The sequence below is a fragment of the Piliocolobus tephrosceles genome, chromosome 20 (genome assembly GCF_002776525.5).
Source record: "Piliocolobus tephrosceles isolate RC106 chromosome 20, ASM277652v3, whole genome shotgun sequence".
In the NCBI taxonomy this organism is placed as follows: domain Eukaryota; kingdom Metazoa; phylum Chordata; class Mammalia; order Primates; family Cercopithecidae; genus Piliocolobus; species Piliocolobus tephrosceles.
The window spans coordinates 4,422,386-4,439,877 of record NC_045453.1 but is presented as its reverse complement, the minus strand read 5'-3'; the positions used below and the strand labels follow the sequence as shown (position 1 = coordinate 4,439,877).

At 51.7% G+C, this 17,492-nt stretch overlaps 1 protein-coding gene across 5 annotated transcripts in view; it reads right to left on the bottom strand.

The window, feature by feature from the left end:
- Nucleotides 1-2,269: 2,269 nt before the first annotated feature.
- The window catches only part of HM13 (histocompatibility minor 13), a 55,072-nt gene continuing 39,849 nt past the window's right edge, over nt 2,270-17,492 (bottom strand). Inside the window, exons 8-13 of one of the 5 annotated variants that reach the window (XR_002733319.2) lie at nt 17,144-17,227; nt 12,329-12,365; nt 10,188-10,290; nt 6,458-6,543; nt 4,461-4,663; nt 2,270-3,622 (exon numbers count right to left, since the gene is read on the bottom strand). Coding sequence is in view for 4 of the 5 variants with exons in the window: in XM_023220375.2 (XP_023076143.1) it covers nt 3,526-3,622; nt 4,517-4,663; nt 6,458-6,543; nt 10,188-10,290; nt 12,329-12,365; nt 17,144-17,227 (554 nt within the window). In the remaining variant the exon portion in view is untranslated. The remainder of the gene's footprint in view (nt 3,623-4,460; nt 4,664-6,457; nt 6,544-10,187; nt 10,291-12,328; nt 12,366-17,143; nt 17,228-17,492) is intronic. The other 4 variants (XM_023220375.2, XM_023220376.2, XM_023220377.2 and 1 more) reach the window with 4 other exon arrangements.

Sequence of the window (17,492 nt, the reverse complement as noted above, 5' to 3'; positions counted from 1 at the left end):
CTCTGTCACCCAGGCTGGAGTGCTGTGGCGGGATCTCAGCTCACTGCAAGCTCCGCCTCCCGGGTTCACGCCATTCTCCTACCTCAGACTCCCGAGTAGCTGGGACTACAGGCGCCTCGCCCTGTAGACTACAGTCACCTCGCCCGGCCAGTTTTTTGTATTTTTTAGTAGAGACGGGGTTTCACCGTGTTAGCCAGGATGGTCTCGAACTCCTGACCTCGTGATCCGCCCGTCTCGGCCTCCCAAAGTGCTGGGGTTACAGGCTTGAGCCACCGCGCCCGGCCTACATGGACTTTTTTTCTACCTCTGCCACCCCTGAGACAGCAAGACCAACCCCCTCCTCTTCCTCAACACAAAGACCAGGATGAAGATCTATATTATGTATGATGATCCACTTTCACTGAATAGTTTTTTTTTTTTTTTGAGACAGAATCTCGCTCTGTCCCCAGGTTGGAGTGCAGTGGTGTAATCTTGGCTCACTGCAACCTCCACCTCCTGGGTTCAAGTGATTGTCCTGCCGCAGCCTCCCAAGTAGCTGGGGCTACAGTAGCCTGCCACCACGCCCAGCTAATTTTTGTATTTTTAGTGGAGACGGGTTTCACCATATTGGCCAGGCTGCTCTTGAACTCCTGACCTTGTGATCCGCCTGCCTCAGTCTCCCAAAATGCTGGGATTACAGGTGTGAGCCATGGTGCCCGGCCCACTTAATGAATAATATATTTTTAAAATTTATTTTTGCATTCCCTCTACTACTAAATATGTTTCTCTTTCTTACGATTTTTTTTTTTAGACAGAGTCTTGCTCTGTTGCCCAGGCTGGAGTGCAGTGGTGCCATCTTGGCTTACTGCAAGCTCCGCCTCCTGGGTTCACGCCATTCTCCTGGCTCAGCCTCCCGAGTTACGCCTGGCTAATTTTTTGTATTTTTAGTAGAGACAGGGTTTCGCTGTGTTAGCCAGGATAGTCTCGATCTCCTGACCTTGTGATCTGCCCAACTTGGCCTCCCAAAATGGTGGGATTACAGGTGTGAGCCACCGCGCCCAGCTCTTTTTTCTTAGTAACATTTTCTCTAGCTTACTCTATGATACAAATACACTGTAGTACATATAACATACAAAATGTTTTGACTGTTTATGTTATCAGAATTGTTATCAGGCAAGGCTTCTGGTCAACAGCTGGCTATTATTTGTTTTGGGGGACTCAAAAGTTATACACAGATTTTTGACCATGCAGGTTAGTGCCCCTAGTCCCTGTGTTCTTCAAGGGTCAGTTGCACTAGCACAATGCTAGTGACATGTGAAACACAAAGCGCACACTGGGGTCTCAGCAGGGCTGGTTTTCCCCTTGGAGCCCTCTCTCCTATCGCCGTCCTGGGATACTGAGGCACAGAAACAGAACCGAACGAAGCAGGGTAGAACTTCGGTTCTAGAGCAGTTTCCTAAGAATCCACCCCAAACCAGGTGAGACTGGCATCAAGCCCACTCAGGGCCCTGCCCAACCACCCACACCCCCTCCCCCGCATGGAGGCCCAATCCTTGCCCGGCCTGGTGCCATTTTTCCATGGGACTCTGGTGGTGGCGGTTCACATCTGGAGTCTAGACTCGCAGGCTCTGCGGGCCGGGCCTACCGCCCGGGCTGGGCCACCACTGCCCGCTGTTTGCTCAGCTGAAGCTGGTTAATTGGAATTAGAGTGGCCTCTGCGGTGCCGGCTGGCCGGGCGGGCCCTGGTCCGCTGCTCCGGAGGTCTGCGGAACATCTGGCTGGGCCAGGACAGTCATTAGGTGGCAGGCGCTCGGCGCCACCGCCACCTCAGCCTCTGCCGGGAGCTGGTGGTGACTCAATAAGGCTTTTGTGGGCCCTGGGCCGCAGAGCCAACCATGCTGTGTGCCTGGGCCGCCTGCCCCATCTGCCGCCCTCAGAGGGGCCTTGTTCCAGGACCACATGGCCTCAAGAGTCGGCTGGAGTGGGTAGAGATTCCAGAAGCCCCTGAGAGGGAACCCCACTCCCTGAAAGGAAGAAGCCTTTTGAGATTTTCTACCCCTTTTCCTTCCTATAGAATCCTGGAGCCAGTAAAGTTGAGTGGCTGGGCCTCAGGGATGCCCAGCACACCAGCCACAGTGACTTGGTCACAGGGGTCTAGGGAGGAGCTGCGGTCCTTAGGAACTTGGAATTCAGTTTGGCTTGGCTAAGGTCAAATTGATGTCCATAGGCAAGCTGCCTCAATTCCCTCATCTGCACAGTGGAGCTAATAATAGCACCCACAGCCCAAGACTCAGAAGGAAGTGAAATCCTCTATCAAGGTACTCAGTACATGTTAATACCTAGTGAGGGTACTACAATCACGCTCCTGAGTCTCTGGTCATGATGGTCCTTCGGTCACTTCCAAACTGGAAGCCACTGTTATTTTCAGCCTTTGAACCTGAAGCTTTGGGCGAAGAAGAGCCCTGGGTCCATCAGTCCAGTGGCCACCCTCTTCTGTTTCCCCACTCAGTGACCTCATACCAGGTGCATGGATGAGGGTTGTGGCCACTGTTTGCCTGGTTTGGGGTGGTGCGGGGTCGGTCTCCTGCTGGCCAGGGCTGCTGTCTTCAGCAAACTTTAGGGAAACCTGGGCCCTAAGATTTCAGCTCTTAGGCCCCAGAAAGCCTCTGACAATCACTAGGCTCAATCCTTCCTCACTCCAGCCTCTCTAGAGGTCCTGTCCTGGCCTTGTGCTGTGACTGGCCCCACAGCAATTTTGGGAAGAAACCCAGGAATGCACAGAATGGGAGAGATAAAGTCTTGATCTTCAGGGTAACCTAGACTCCAGGCCCTCACCAGACGAAGCCATATGGACACAGGGACCAGGGAGGTTGGCAGGTTCTACAGTTACTGCTTCCCTTGTGAGTCAGGTCAGCCCTGGGTACTCCGCACTGCTCTCATCACGGTGAGTGGGGGACTCTCATCTGCCAGCACCCTTGCTGCCCCCAAGTGTTTCCAGGAAGGTGGTGAGAAAAGTGACAGCTGGTGAGAGAGAAGGCTCGTGGGCCCCCTCTACTGGCTAAAAGGTGTTTTTGGGGTGCAGGGCTGCCCAGGCACTGGGGGGGGGGCACCCTCAAGGGGCTTGCAGAAAGGATTCTGGGTGGGCAGGTGAGACCTAGAAAACCTACGGCAAGACACTGGGTGCTTACGCAGAGAAACTTCTGGGAGCACAGTGGCTCGCCCTGGCCATGGGATGAGTTTTTAATGTGAGGCAAAATCAGTCCACAATACAAAATCTAAAAATCACACCCACTTTTCCCACTTGGCTCCAGGGGAGGGGGGAAGCTGGGGGTTTCTTTTGCCTGCAGGGTGTGGGGAGGAGCAGAGGAGGGCCAGGAGAGGGAGAGGGAAACAGAGGCCACAGAGGCCTGGCTGGAGGTATCCTGCTGCCCCCTGTCCTGTCCTGGAGCTGCCCTCAGCCTCCTGTGCCCTCTGCCCATGCACGCCTGTGTGGGCCCAGCCCCCATCTGTCTGGTCTGGCCCTGAAAGGCTCGGGCACCAGCCGCATCATTTCTCTTTCTTCTCCAGCCCCTTTGATGCTGATGCCTCTGTTCCTTTGGATTCTGTCACTGCCGCTGGATCCTTAGGATTTGACTCCTCATAACTGACCAAAAACAAAACAATAATAATTCATTTAGAGGACAGGGTGAGCAGAACCTTGGTTGTCCCCTTCCCCCACCCCCATCCTAGGAAGGCGCCTGGTCACATGCAGAGCGTCAGCCCTGTGTCCACTGCCCAGCACCTAATAGCACCTGGCCCCAGCCCTACCGCATGCCCTCCTCAGACAGGCTGCTCTGCTTTCTCTGAGCCCGAGGGTGCCAGGAGGCAGCAAAGGCAGCACCCAATGGAAGAGAGGTTGGGCCTGGGCTTGTGTGGGCTGACTTCAAGCTTCCTGAACCTTCTGCTATAGCGTGGAAAAAGGGGCGGCCATGACAAGGCTACAAGAGATGGAGATAGGCTGCCTCCCAGGGTACACAGCATCAATCAAACAGCTCAGCCCCAGAGGTGAGGGCACTGCTGTACTGGCAAGTGGCAAGGTGCTGCTCTGAAGACAGACACCCTGGCTTAGCTCCTTCTATGGGCTTCACTTTTCAAGAAACTGAGTTCATGCCAAGGACAATACACATATTTCCTCAGCAGATCAACCCCGTGAGGCAGGAATGTGCCCACTTACAGATGAAGAAAGTAAGTGACTTGCCTAAGGTTATGCATATTCCTTGAATGGTAACAGTATTTACTACTGCATGACAAGGGCCATTTCTATCCACTATGATGTGGGCCCCGCATTACTGTTGAGGGCAGGAAGCTTAGGCGTTGTCCTGCTTCCCAGCCCCATGGCTGGGTGCAGCCACTGCCCAGTGGTTGTGGAGGAGCTGCCTCTCGCGGCCTACTCCTGGTAATGCTCCCTGCCCTGTACAGTGGAGCTGCAGTGTCTGCCCTACCTTGGGCCCCGGGGCAGTAGGGGGAAGCGGGCAGGTGGGCACCCGCTGGGCATTACATGGCGCTGGGATTCTGCGGGCGCCGGCGGCGAGGGCCAGCTAGCTTCTGTTGCATGGAGTCGGCCAGGCTGGCTGGGGAGCCCGAGACTGTGGGGAAGTGGGTGAGCCTCGGGGTATGAGGCAGGATTTCCGCCGAGGACTCGTAGCTGTGTGAGAGACAGAGAAGAGACAGAAAAAAGAGATGGATAGGGAAAAACTAAGGGAAGACAGAGACTTCCTTTCCAAGGAGCAGAGAGCAGAACCATCTTGTTTTTACCTATTCCTGTACTTCCAGATTTTATGGAAAGAATATTTGGAAAATGATAAAAGAAAAGATGTACCTAGACAAAGGGACATCAGGCCACTGTGCAAAAGAACAAGCATGCTCTAGAAGTATATGTGCTGCTGTGGAAACACCTCTAAGAAATACTGTGGAAACGCAAGGTGCAGAATGCTCGAAGAATGCCACCGTCTGTGCAAGAAGCTGTATACACACGTCTGCATTTCAGTGCACAGGTGTCTGAATGTGTAACACTGTTGGCCTCTGTGGGGTAGCTGGAGCATGAGGGTGCTCTCTCTGTTACAGCTCTGGAATTTTTAACTATGTGAATGTGGTACCAGTATAAACATAAGTAAATCAATAAAAAAAGGGGGGAATAAAAGGGAAAAGTAAAACAAAAGGTGGAGAATCAGGGGAGAGAAATGGGGAGGAAAGAGGGAGAGACAGACAGAGAGAGAGAGATCACTTGCTTTTTACCCCAATCTAAGAATGTCCAGGGTAGGAGTGGAGGACAAAAAGTGGGGGCAGGGTACCTGTATGGCAGAACATTTAGCACCAAGCAGGTAAAGGCCACGGGCACTCTCTGCCTTGTGTATTCAGAGCTTTGCCTGATGAGGGCACAATAGCATTGGGAGGTTACCCCAAGGGGAAGGGCAGGGAAACCTGGGCTGGATGGGAGGCAGAGGGAGGGTGAGAGGTGGGTGCTAAGCTCAGGGATCAGGTGCCATGCCTGCTCCCAAAGCTCCCCGAGACCTGTCCCCAAGTTCACCCCTAGCTCCCCTTGCCTAAGACCACAGAGCTTTGCTGGGCGAGGCAATGTGGGCAGGCAGGCTGCGGGCTGGGGATTCTAGGCAGGACAGGGAGGGCAGAGGCAGGTCCGGGGGAGGGGTGAGTCACAGGCTCCCCTGCGGGTAGCCAGGTGCACAGGAGGCCCTGGCAAGCACTCTAGGGACAGCTTGGAGGCCAGGCAAGTGGAACTGGGTGGAAGGCACCCGAGTAGGCAGCTTTAATCGCAACTGGCAGCTATTTCTAGGTCCCTGGCAGGCAGGGTCGGCAGTGCTGGGGGCAGACAGCTGTTGGGAGTCACGCAGGCCTTGGGGTATGGGTGGGGCTGTGTGCAGGATGTGGCAGGTGTGGATATGGCCCTGGGAAAGGGGTATCTGTGTGAGATACACACAGATAAAGAGAAAGCAGTGAGCTGTGGGTTACAGCCACAGAGGTGAATGAACAGGGACTGACATCTGCCTTCTACTTAGGGCACTTTCTACCACACTAGGGCATCCCACACGCCCCCTGTTCTATTACTCACATGTGAAAACTGAGCCCATGAGAGGGGAAGACATGTCTGAAATCACCTGGGGGCAGAGTCACCAGGGCTTCTGACAGTAGGCAGAGAAAAACCCACAACAGCTATTCTTAAGATCTGGCTAGCATTTGGATGGGGGGATGCCTAGAGGGCCCTGATGCCTTGTGCTCCCCTAGATCCTGGCTCAGGGGAAGGTTCCTACTGGTACCCACAGGCCAGGTACCCATGTACTACTGGTGGAAAGGGCGAGGGGTGGGGCTGGTGGCAGGAACAATGTTCCCCCAGAGAGGTGTACAGACACCACCAGCAGGTTCCACTGACTGCCAGCAGGTGCACTGGTGCCCATGAGGACATCTGCCCCCCACTCTGCCTTACCTGAACATCTCTGTCACTTCTCCCTTGGCCAGCGCCACCAGGACAGGAAAACCGATGCAGGCGGGGACCAGGTATAGGAGGGCAGGCTATGAGAGGACACAGGCTGGTGAGACCATGCTGGGCACAGCACTGCTTCAGGGCCACACCCAGCACCCCAAACCCCTCCTGGGCTAACTGAAGGACAGTGACTGGTCCAGGACCACAGCAAATCAGTGGCTGGGCCTGAACCCAGGGCTAACTCCCAGACAAGGGTTGCTCCCCCTGAGAGGGAATGCAAGAAAACTAAGAAACTCAAGCAGGCCGGGCTTCATGGGTTCCCAGGGGTTTGGCTGGCAGCATCTGAATCACCTGGGTCACTAGGTTCAAAATGCAACTTCCTGGTTTGGTCCTACTCCCAGAGACTCTGCTTCCTGACGTCTGGGGCTCACACCTGCATTTTAGCATATGCTCCAGATGCTATTATAGTGATGATGACGCCACAGCTGCTATGTAATGAGTACTTGTTGCAGCCTGTATTAAGATGACCTAGCTGGTCACTGGCTCCCCCAGGATTCACATCCAAGCAATTTGGCACGTCTGTGCCGAGACTCCTGATAAAGCTGGGTTTGGAGAAAAGGATAGTTTAAGACCCCAATCATGAACATCTACTGTACAGGCACTGAGCTTAGCCTTCCCAGGAATAGTCAGCCCACTGGCACATCCCATGATGGTTATCCTTTTGCAGAGGAGGAAGATCAATGCTTCACAAGGAGAGGGCTCAGAGACCCAAATATATATATATATATTTTTGAGATGGAGTCTTGCTCTGTCACCCAGGCTGGAGTGCAGTGGCGTGATCTCGGCTCACCGCAAGCTCTGCCTCCCGGGTTCATGCCATTCTCCTGCCTCAGCCTCCCAAGTAGCTGGGACTACAGGCGCCTGCCACCACACCCGGCTAAGTTTTTATAGTTTTAGTAGAGACAGGGTTTCACTGTGTTAGCCAGGATGGTCTTGATCTCCTGACCTCATGATCCACCTGCCTCGACCTCCCAAAGTGCTGGGATTACAGGTGTGAGCCACTGTGCCCGGCCGAGTTTCTTTTTTTGTTTGTTTTTTGAGACAGAGTCTTGCTCTATCTCCCAGACTGGAGTGCAATGGTGTGATCTTGGCGCACTGCAACCTCTGCCTCCCAAGTATCTGGGATTACAGGTGTGCACCACCATGCCCAACTAATGTTTGTATTTTTCAGTAGAGATGGGGTTTCACCATGTTGGCCAGGCTGGTGCACTTGTGTTCCTTCACATGGAGTCAAGTCCCTTGCTACATGCTCTGTAAGTCCCTCTAATTTCCCTCATAGCATTCCCCAGCAAAAAAAATTTTTTTTTTTTTGAGACTGGATCTCACTTTGTCTCCCAGACTGAAATGCAGCGATATGAACATGGCTCACTGTAGCCTTGACCTCCTGGGCTCAAGTGATCCTTTCACCTCAGTCCCACAAGTTGCTGGGCCTACAGGTGTGAGCCTCCATGCCTGGCTAATTTTTAGGGCCTGGTAAATACTCAATGAATGGCTCCTTCATGGTGCTTCTTCATGGGTGCTCATGAAGTGAAGAGATTGTCCTGAAGAGGGTGAGGAGACTTCATTTTTTTTTTTTTTTTCTGAGACATTGTCGCTCTTGTTGCCCAGGCTAGAGTGCAATGGTGTGATCTCAGCTCACTGCAACCAAACCTGGCTGGAGACTTCAATTCTTAATGTAAAGCCTGCCCTTGGCCAGAGAACAAATAAATCTTTCCCACATGCCCTTGATCCTAATATTCAGACTTATTTCTTGCCATCTGCCATAGGTGGGCTGTGGTCAATACTGTATTATGTATATTAAATTATTGAATCTAACAATCCCTAAGTAGGCTGGGAGTGGTGGCTCACGCTTGTAATCCCAGCACTTTGGGAGGCTGAGGTGGGTAGATCAGCTGAGGTCAGGAGTTTGAAACCAGCCTGGCCAACGTGGTGAAACCCTATTTCTACTAAAAATACAAAATCAGCTGGGCATGATGGTGCATGCCTATAACCCCAGCTACTTGGGAGGCTGAGGCAGGAGAATTGCTTGAGCCCAGGAGGTGGAGGTTCCAATGAGCTGAGATCACACCACTGCACAAAGGCAGAGGTGTCCTTTACCTAGAGCACTGGGACTACCTGTGTGTTGGACAGCAGGAAACCCCATGGAACACGGTCCCCTCACGTCCTGGATCTCCTTTCCAAGAAGAATTTTTAGAGGTGCCCACTTGGATGGCCAGGGAGAACGGCTGGGCTGCTGCCATTCTCCCTAGTCATCAGCACTTGGGCCAGGGTTCAGGAGTTCGTTAGTCCGGAGTCCAGATAGCCACCCAGGGCCCAGCCTGGCTGCAGTTTCCCGATAAAGGAGGACTCCTGTGTGACAGAGCTCTGAATGGGAGCCTTTTCCCAGTCCAGCCAGGCAGAAGGCAAGGTTGCCACCTTGTGGCCACTGGGGGAACTGGCTCTGGGCTTGGACTCCAATAAGGGGCTGAGAGCTGCAGAGACCTCCAAAAGGCCTCTTAACTAGTCCTCCAATCCAGGTCCAGTCACTCTCTGCCACCCCTTGCCATATGCATGTTACTCTCAGCTTACACACGCTTGAAGCCCTTGAGCAGAAGAGAGAGGCAGTTCCACAATGGTTCTTGGTTTTTCTACTTATGGGCTAGGGGCCTTTTGACCTTCTATAAAGTAATACTAGGACTAAATGAGTTATTAGCAAAAGAGTTCAGCACAGTGCCTGGCACAGAGTGATTTAAAAAAACCCCAGCTTTGGTGATTAATTCAAAGATGACTCGTCTGTATTTGGGCCCTGGGGAAGAGGAAAGGGGACAGAAGCAGCAAGCCCAGCGTTCCATGGTTACTGGGTAGTGCCGGGATTCACAACAGGGCTCCCTTAGCCCCTGTTCCATGCTGTCTTTCCCATGGCCAGGGCTTGACAGCCTGGGTGTGGTTTCTATGCTGACCCAGGTTTGAATCCCAGCTTTATCACATACTTGCAGTGTGGCACCTCAACTCGTTTCCCCACTTGTTCACAAGGACCCTCATGGGTGCAGAGCCTGGCACGTGGAAGTGCTTAGCGAACAGGAGTTCTTATTATTTCCAGCAGAGAGTAGGGCAATCCTGTCTGCTCACTTTCCCCTGAATCTTCCCCTCTCAAGGCCACAATGAAGGCTCCCAGTCCTTGTGCTATGTTGCCTCATTCTGTGGCAGCTCAGTACTCCATCCTCATCTTGGTGGGAGAAGGAGGCAGAGCCTGGGCTACTTGGGAGTAGGGGGAGGGAGGCCCCAATACCCAACACCCACTCCAATCCTGTTCTTCTCTGTCTGCTTCCCACTACCAAGGCTGAGAAGCCAAACCCTCTTTCCTGGACTCTCCTGTAGCCAGGGTTGCTTTAAGACCCCAATCTGGCCCATGAGATGCTGAGAGGGTTCTGGGAAAGTTCCTGCCTTCCTGATGAAGGAAGCAGTCATGGCTGTTACGCTTTTCCCTCCTTGCCTCTAACGTGCCCATGCTGCTTGGCGCAGTGGCAGCCATCTTGCAACCACAAATGAAAGGCCAAGAGAATCACAGACATGACTGCTTCAACACCAGGGGAGAGTGCTTATCTCTGGACTGCTTGCATTTGCAAATAAATCCTCTGTAAGTTCCTCTATTTGCAGTGAGGTGTTCTTGACACTCTGATACCATCCTGCTCACCTGAGCATGCTTGAAGATGTGCATGATGAAGATGGTAAGGCCGAGGCCAAAGATGTAGGCTGCAAAGCTGGTGTAGAAGTAGGTGTGGGTATTCTTCTTCAAGCTTCAGGGAAGGTGTGAAGAAAGAGGCGGGTTAGATATAGGTTAGATATAACACCCTTTCTGAGGGAGCTGGGGAAGACCCTAGAGGTTGTGGCGGTGGGAGTCTGGAGGTGGGTGTCCATGCTGATACTGCCCCCAGCTATGTGTCTCTGGACAAGTTGCTTTCCTTCTCTTAGCCTCAGTTTACTCATCTGCAAAATGGGAAAATGAGGAGCTCATCTCTTTGGTAGTTATGAATGTCAAATGCTACAACCTAGAACAGTGGCCGTAAGATTTTAGTCAGCATAAAAATCATCTGGACAGTTTGTGAAAAAATGCAGGATTCAAGGTCCCATCCCCAGGGAGTAGATCTAGTAGCTCTAGAGCAAGGTCCAGGAATCTGCATTTTGAAAAAACATCTGCGGTGAATCTCATACTGTTGCATCATGCTTTGAGAAACACAGATACAGAAAATGCAAAGGTAAGTTACTACTTTTAAGTGCAGTGGACGTAATAGTTCAGTAGCTGATTTGTGGTACTAACAGATGCTGGCTGCATAAATAAATGCCAGTAGCTTCCTGGAGGTGATTCATCCAAGATCAGCTTCATAACAGATGAATCATATGCAGCCCGACATTGCCATTACGTGACTTCCCTCTCCAATGCCAGCTCCATAACCTCTGCATGTCCCCAGTGCCTGGGATGTGCCCAGCCAGTACTAAGGACTCAATTAACATTTGTGGAATGAATGAGTGCTTCTGATGCCCTTCTCTCCTTGTCCTGGGTGCTTCTAAGCCTTCAGCTGCAAGTACATTGAGAACTTGCCTATCGTGAGAACTTGGGTACAAGTGACTCCCTTTGGGAATGTTGCACTGATTCTGGAATCAGCTAAGGGGCTGCTTATGCTGTGAGCCCAGGCTAGAAATGATACTCTGTCTCTGAGGGTGCTGGCAGTCGAATCTGTTTCCAGCAAATAGCCTGGGGGCTTCTGATGGGTTTCACTTTGTATTACCTCTGAACAGCCAGGAGTAGACATGGCTGGCATAGACATCCCTCTAGTTACAGACTGGTCAGGCCTCTTCCAAAGGTGACTGTGAGCCCATATGCTCCTAAGGTTCAAAGTAGCACTACACTAATAACCCAGGTGTATGTGAGTGGGAAAAACCTAAGTTTCACGTGGAAACTGGATTTCAGTGATGCTGGTAGTAAGTCTCTCATTATCACTGTCACTGTTATTACTGCTTTTGAAACCTAAGTTTCACATGGAAACTGGATTTCAATGATGCTGGTAATAAGTCTCTCATTATCACTGTCACTGTTATTACTGCTTTTGCAACTATCAGGCATGAGGAAACCAAGAGTTCACAAACCACCTCAAAGTTAAGTGCACACACTGCCAGTCCTCACAGGGATGCGGAGCATAAAATGAATGGAGCTGTTGCTGGCGCCCCCTGCTGACGGCAAGTCCTGTTGCACACAGGTGCATTAACTCGGATAAGACCTTTCCTGTGTTTTAAATGCTGACCTAAGTTGGCCCATCTTCTCTCGTGCTGTCTACAACAGACTGAAAAATGTCTGAGTAAGGAGAGGGCAGGGAACAGCTAGAGCAGCTGAAACATGATGACCTGACCCTAGGCTGATAAAAGATGATGATGATGACTGTAACCAGGATTCAACCAAGAGCTACTGAGGTCAGTATGTGCTCAGCACTCTCTCCAGATTTTCATGGTAGGAATTCTTGTTATTAACTCAAGATGAGAAACCGGAGGCTCAGGAAGGTCAGGCCACTTGTCAAGGTCACACAGTGAAAAAGGACTGTGAGTACCACCAGGCCCTTGTGGGTTTAAAACTCTTGGCCTGTGATTCTTAAAACATTTTTTTTGACCACAAGCTCTTCAAACACTTAGAACTTCAAGATGCAAAATGCAGATAAAATCAGAATTGCTCTGGCTGCTGTGGGGTGGAGGGTCTGGTCCCCTGAGGTACCTTCTCTGGGTTCCTGAAGGCCACTGGAGAATCCCTGGAGAACCCCATGCTGGGGCAGGCCCTCACTCACTCACCTGATGTCAAAGCGCAGCAGCAAGGCAATGAAGATCCCTGTGGGAGAAAGCCGGGGTTAGAGAGTGAAAGGGAAGCAGCAGGGCAGTGACCTAACAAGAGACTGGGTCCTGGTCCCCAACCTGGTGTTCCGTCTTGGAGCAATCATTGGAGACCAAGGGTGTGGCCAATAATCTCAAGTGCCAGCAGAAAGTCCCATTTCTCTGCCTACAACAATGAGAGTGGCCCAGGATTTTGCTTTGGCCTGGGACTACAATGACCCAGCCCCTCACTGCACCATACTGTCACACTGTGACTGCCCAAATGCTTATCAAGTGCCTACGTACCAGACACTATGGGCAATGCAGGAGTAGGCAAAATAACTGCTCCCACAGAGCTCAGCCAGGGGGACAGGGTAGCCACACTACGACATACCTCAAATAGTCATGGAAATCACTGTGAGACTGCAACTGTTAAAGAGCGCTTCCACTTTGGAAGGCCGAGGTGGGTGGATCACGAGGTCAGGAGTTCAAGACCATCCTGGCCAACATGGCGAAACCTCGTTTCTACTAAAAATACAAAAATTAGCCAGGCATGGTGGCACGCACCTGTAGTCCCAGCTACTCAGGAGGCTAAGGCACAAGAATTGCTAGAACCCAGGAAGTGGAAGCTGCAGTGAGCCGAGATCGAACCACTGCACTCCAGCCTGGTGACAGAGCAAGACTCTGTCTCAAAAAACAAAACAAAAACCGAAAAACAGCCAGGTGTGGTGGCAGGCACCTGTAGTCCCAGCTACTTGGGAGGCTGAGGTTGCAGTGAGCTGAGATCACAACACTGCACTCCAGCCTGGGTGACAGAGTGAGACTCCGTCTCAAAACAAACAACAAACAACAAACAACCCCCCTTCCCCCAATCTGCCAGGCATGGCGGTGCACGCCTGTAATTCTAGCCACTTGGGAGGCTGAGGCAGGAGAAATGTACTTCCCAAGTCTTGAGAAGGTATAACAGGATGAGACCTAGGCTGGGCGGGGGCGAAGGAGGGGAAAGAAGGAAGGCTTCTTGGAAATGCCACATGCCAGGAGGACAGAACAGCATGTGCAAAGGTCCTGGAGAAAGAGGGCTCAGGAGATGTGGCAGGGACTGAGGGGCCACTAAGGCAGCTTGCCTACCAGCAGGAGATGAGATGGACCAGCCCTGTAGGGCCCTGAGGATCACGGGGAGGAGTTGGGTCTTTATCCTCAGTGAAGAGATGCCCTGGAGGAGTTCTGAGCAGAACAACCTAAACAGATTTTGAAAAAGGCCCCTGTGGCAGTTGTGTGGCTGGATGGGAAAGGAGGAGGGGCAAGTAGCGGGCCATTTGAAGGCTCCACAGGAGCACAGGAGAGGGTTACCTCGGTCCACCCACCTCACTCTGAAACTTCAAAACCAAGCCAATTATAAGCAATGGTTCTGCTAAAAAAGAAAAAAGAGAGACATCCCAGAAGTCTAAGCATCCCCAAAACACAGCCAAGCAGTCCTGCCCCTGTGCTATACACAAACCCTGTGTGTCTGCCTCCCTCACTGGGCTCTGAGTCTCATTTGCTTGAAGGAAGGCGTTGATAAGAAGCACTGTCTGGGCGGGCACAGTGGCTCACGCCTACAATCTCAGCACTTTGGGAGGCTGAGGCAGGTGGATCACCTGAGGCCAGGAGTTCAAGACCAGCCTCACTAACATGGTGAAACCCCGTCTCTACTAAAAACACAAAATTAGCTGGGTGTGGTGGCACATGCCTGTAATCCCAGCTATGCAGGAGGCTGAGGTTGCAGTGAGCTTAGATTGTGCCATTCCACGCCAGCCTGGGCAACAAAAGCAAAAAACCCTTTCGAAAAAAACAAGAAAAAAAAGAAGCACTGCCTGTCAACATATGATTAATTTTAAAGAGGGAAATGAATTAGTTCTCGATGAATACTCTGTAGGAGTAGGGAGTTGGTTGGGGAGAGAGCAGACAACTGCAGTTATTCTGCAAACAAACTGGGAACTCAGCGGCCCCTGGCAGCTGATTTCTACAAGTGTTCTCCAGCTAATGCAGGAGTCAGAGCTCTGCCAGGGGCTCTCACTCCTAAAGTGCATCTGGCCTTCCAAGCAGCTCCACTGAGACTCTGTTATCAACTTACATTTATTGTGATTGCGGGACTACTGGGGATATATATAGAGGGTGGGGGAAGGACAAATATGCCCAGATACCCTGTGCTTGTCTCAAGCCCAGAACTTATGACAAGGACACGGGGGAAGTTTGTGTGGGTGCCTGACAGACCGTGCCCTGGAGAGTGAGCCAAATGCTTTACAGGACTCCATTTCTTCTTTCTGTCGGAGATGCCTTCTACTGGGGAAGCAAGTCTCCCTGCCTCACAGCACTGCAAATTATGAAGACACATGGGTGCAAGCCCACACCCCCATGGCCTCCCGGCAAGTCAAACCTGTTTCCTTATCTGTAAAATGCAAATACCCTCTATCTCACTGGACTGCTGGGAGAAGTAAAGATAACATATAAAAAGCACCTAGCACCATTCTTGGTACACAACAGGTGCTTGATAAATGGTAGCTGTTGCGATTACCATCTTATTACTGCTAGTGCTGCTGTAAGAGCAGTTCTGACAGCGTAGCCTTTTTTCCAGCTGGATAGCGCTGGTCTGAGTCCTGGCCTTGTTGCTTACTAGTGTGTGAATTTGTATCAGTCCCTTTACTTCTGAGCTTCAGTTTCCTCACTGGTAAAACAGGGAAAGCCTCTGTGTCACCTCCATGTGTCACAAGATGCAACTGTCACAAATAGAAGTGCCTGTATCAACCTAGGTGATCAGAATTGCTAATAGCATCCTGCCCTGAAAAGTAAGTCAGCCTTTAATCTGCTGCTTTAAAAGAATTCCTCTTCTTTTAAAAAAAAAATAGATGGGGTCAGCCAGGCATGGTGGCTCATGCCTGTAATCTCAGCACTTTAGGAGGCCGAGGTGGGCAGATCACCTGAGGTCAGGAGTGTATACACACATACACACACACACATATATATATAATCTCACAATTTGCCCAGACCTTCTTAACAGACAGGGTCTCACTCTGTCACCCAGGCTGAAGTGTAGTGGCACAATCATAGTCTCACTGCAACCTTAAACTCCTGGGCTCAAGCCATCCTCCTATCTCAGCCTCCAGAGTAGCTGGGACTACAGGCATGAGCCACCATAAACTGGCTAATTTTTTTTTTGGTAGAGATGAGGTCTTGCTATGCTGTCCAGACTGGTCTTGAACTCCTGGCATCAAGCGATCCTCCCCACTCAGGCTTCCAAAGTGTTGGAACTACAGGTGTGAGCCACTGTGCCCTGCTAAAACCTTTTTTTTTTTGAGACGGAGTCTTGTTTGTTGCCTAGGCTGGAGTGCAGTGGCACGATCTCAGCTCACTGCCAAGTTCCGCCTCCTGGGTTCACGCCATTCTCCTGCCTCAGCCTCCCTAGTAGCTGGGACTACAGGCGCCCACCACCATGCCAGGCTAATTTTTTATACAGACAGGGTTTCACCGTGTTAGCCAGGATGGTCTCGATCTCCTGACCTCATGATCCGCCTGCCTCGGCCTCCCAAAGTGCTGGGATTACAGGCGTGAGCCACCACGCCCGGACTAAAACCTTCTTCTTTTATTTATTTATTTTTTTTTGAGGCAGAGTCTCGCTCTGTCACCCTGACTGGAGTGCAGTGGCCGGATCTCAGCTGCTCACTGCAAGCTCCGCCTCCCGGGTTCCCGCCATTCTCCTGCCTCAGCCTCCAGAGTAGCTGGGACTACAGGCGCCCGCCACCTCGCCCGGCTAGTTTTTGTATTTTTAGTAGAGACGGGGTTTCACCGGGTTAGCCAGGATGGTCTCGATCTCCTGACCTCGTGATCCGCCCGTCTCGGCCTCCCAAAGTGCTGGGATTACAGGCTTGAGCCACTGCGCCCGGCCGACCTTCTTCTTTTAAGCAAGCTTCTAACCCTCTGACTCTGAGACTAGGAAGACAAGTACGTCCTCTGGGTTCACTGCCCCCATTACTGAGCCCAGATCAGCAGACACACAACACCTGAGCCTCAGTCACTTCAGCTGCCTTCAGAATGGCAGCTCAGCTTTGCCATTAGTCTCTTTCTTGACTGGTAGTTTGAGCTGCTCCTGCCCCAAGGTGAGGCCAGGCTGTGGGTGTGCAGAATGTGCTCTGCTTGGACCGTGGATGGGGCCCCTGTGTCCATACCCACAGACACACTGACTAGAACCCACACGCAGATCCTGGGACTCAAAGGCCAGTTTCTGCAGACAAGCAGGTTTGCATGCACATGCTCCTCTGCTGAGAGTAGACACAGGAGCCCACGTGTGTTCTCCCTGGAGACATCTTGACACAGGGAGGAGGAGCAAGGGGGCTATGGCAATTCTGGTACATCTGTGATGCTTGCAGACACTGGGAAGGGGTACGTGTATGTGTGGGTGTGTGTGAGAGGGGTTCAGTCCATTAAGATTGTCATGAAATGTGCTTTTTCAGAGTGTACCTCAGTCTGTCATTAGACTTTTACTTTTGTAGTTCTTGAGCAACATCTGCTCACCTAGACCAGAGGCTCTGTGAAGACAGTCTTGTTCACTGACGCCTGACCAGGGCCCAGCCTGGGGCATGGCACCTGATTGGCACTCTGTAAATAGATGTTAAGGTGGAATGCTTCACCAAACCCTGGCCTGATCCAGCCTTACTTTTTCTCTTTCTCAGCTGGTAAGCCTGTCTGTTTAGCAGTAATCCCCTTGCTCCAGGGAATACTATCTCCACCCCTTTCACATGGCCCCCACCCTAGCAGGCTCACCTGGAATGACGACATCTCCAAGTCCCAGCATGGCAAAGTTGTTTGCTTCGAGGCCTTTCTCCAGCAGATCCTGGGGAAACACCACTGAAGGGGGAGGTGGGGATGTGAGGAGTCAGCTGGAGCCCAGTTTACTTTGTATTTTTTTTTTTTTTTTTGAGACAGGGGCTTGCTCTATTGCCGAGGGCAATGAGGATTGCAATCGGGAGTGCAATAGCATGATCTTGGCTCACTGTAACCTCTGTCTCCTAGGCTCAAGTGATTCTCCTGCCTCCTGAGTATCTGGGATTATAGGCACCCGCCCCATTTTTGTATTCCCAGCTTAATTTGACTCCTAACCCCGCATTCTTGT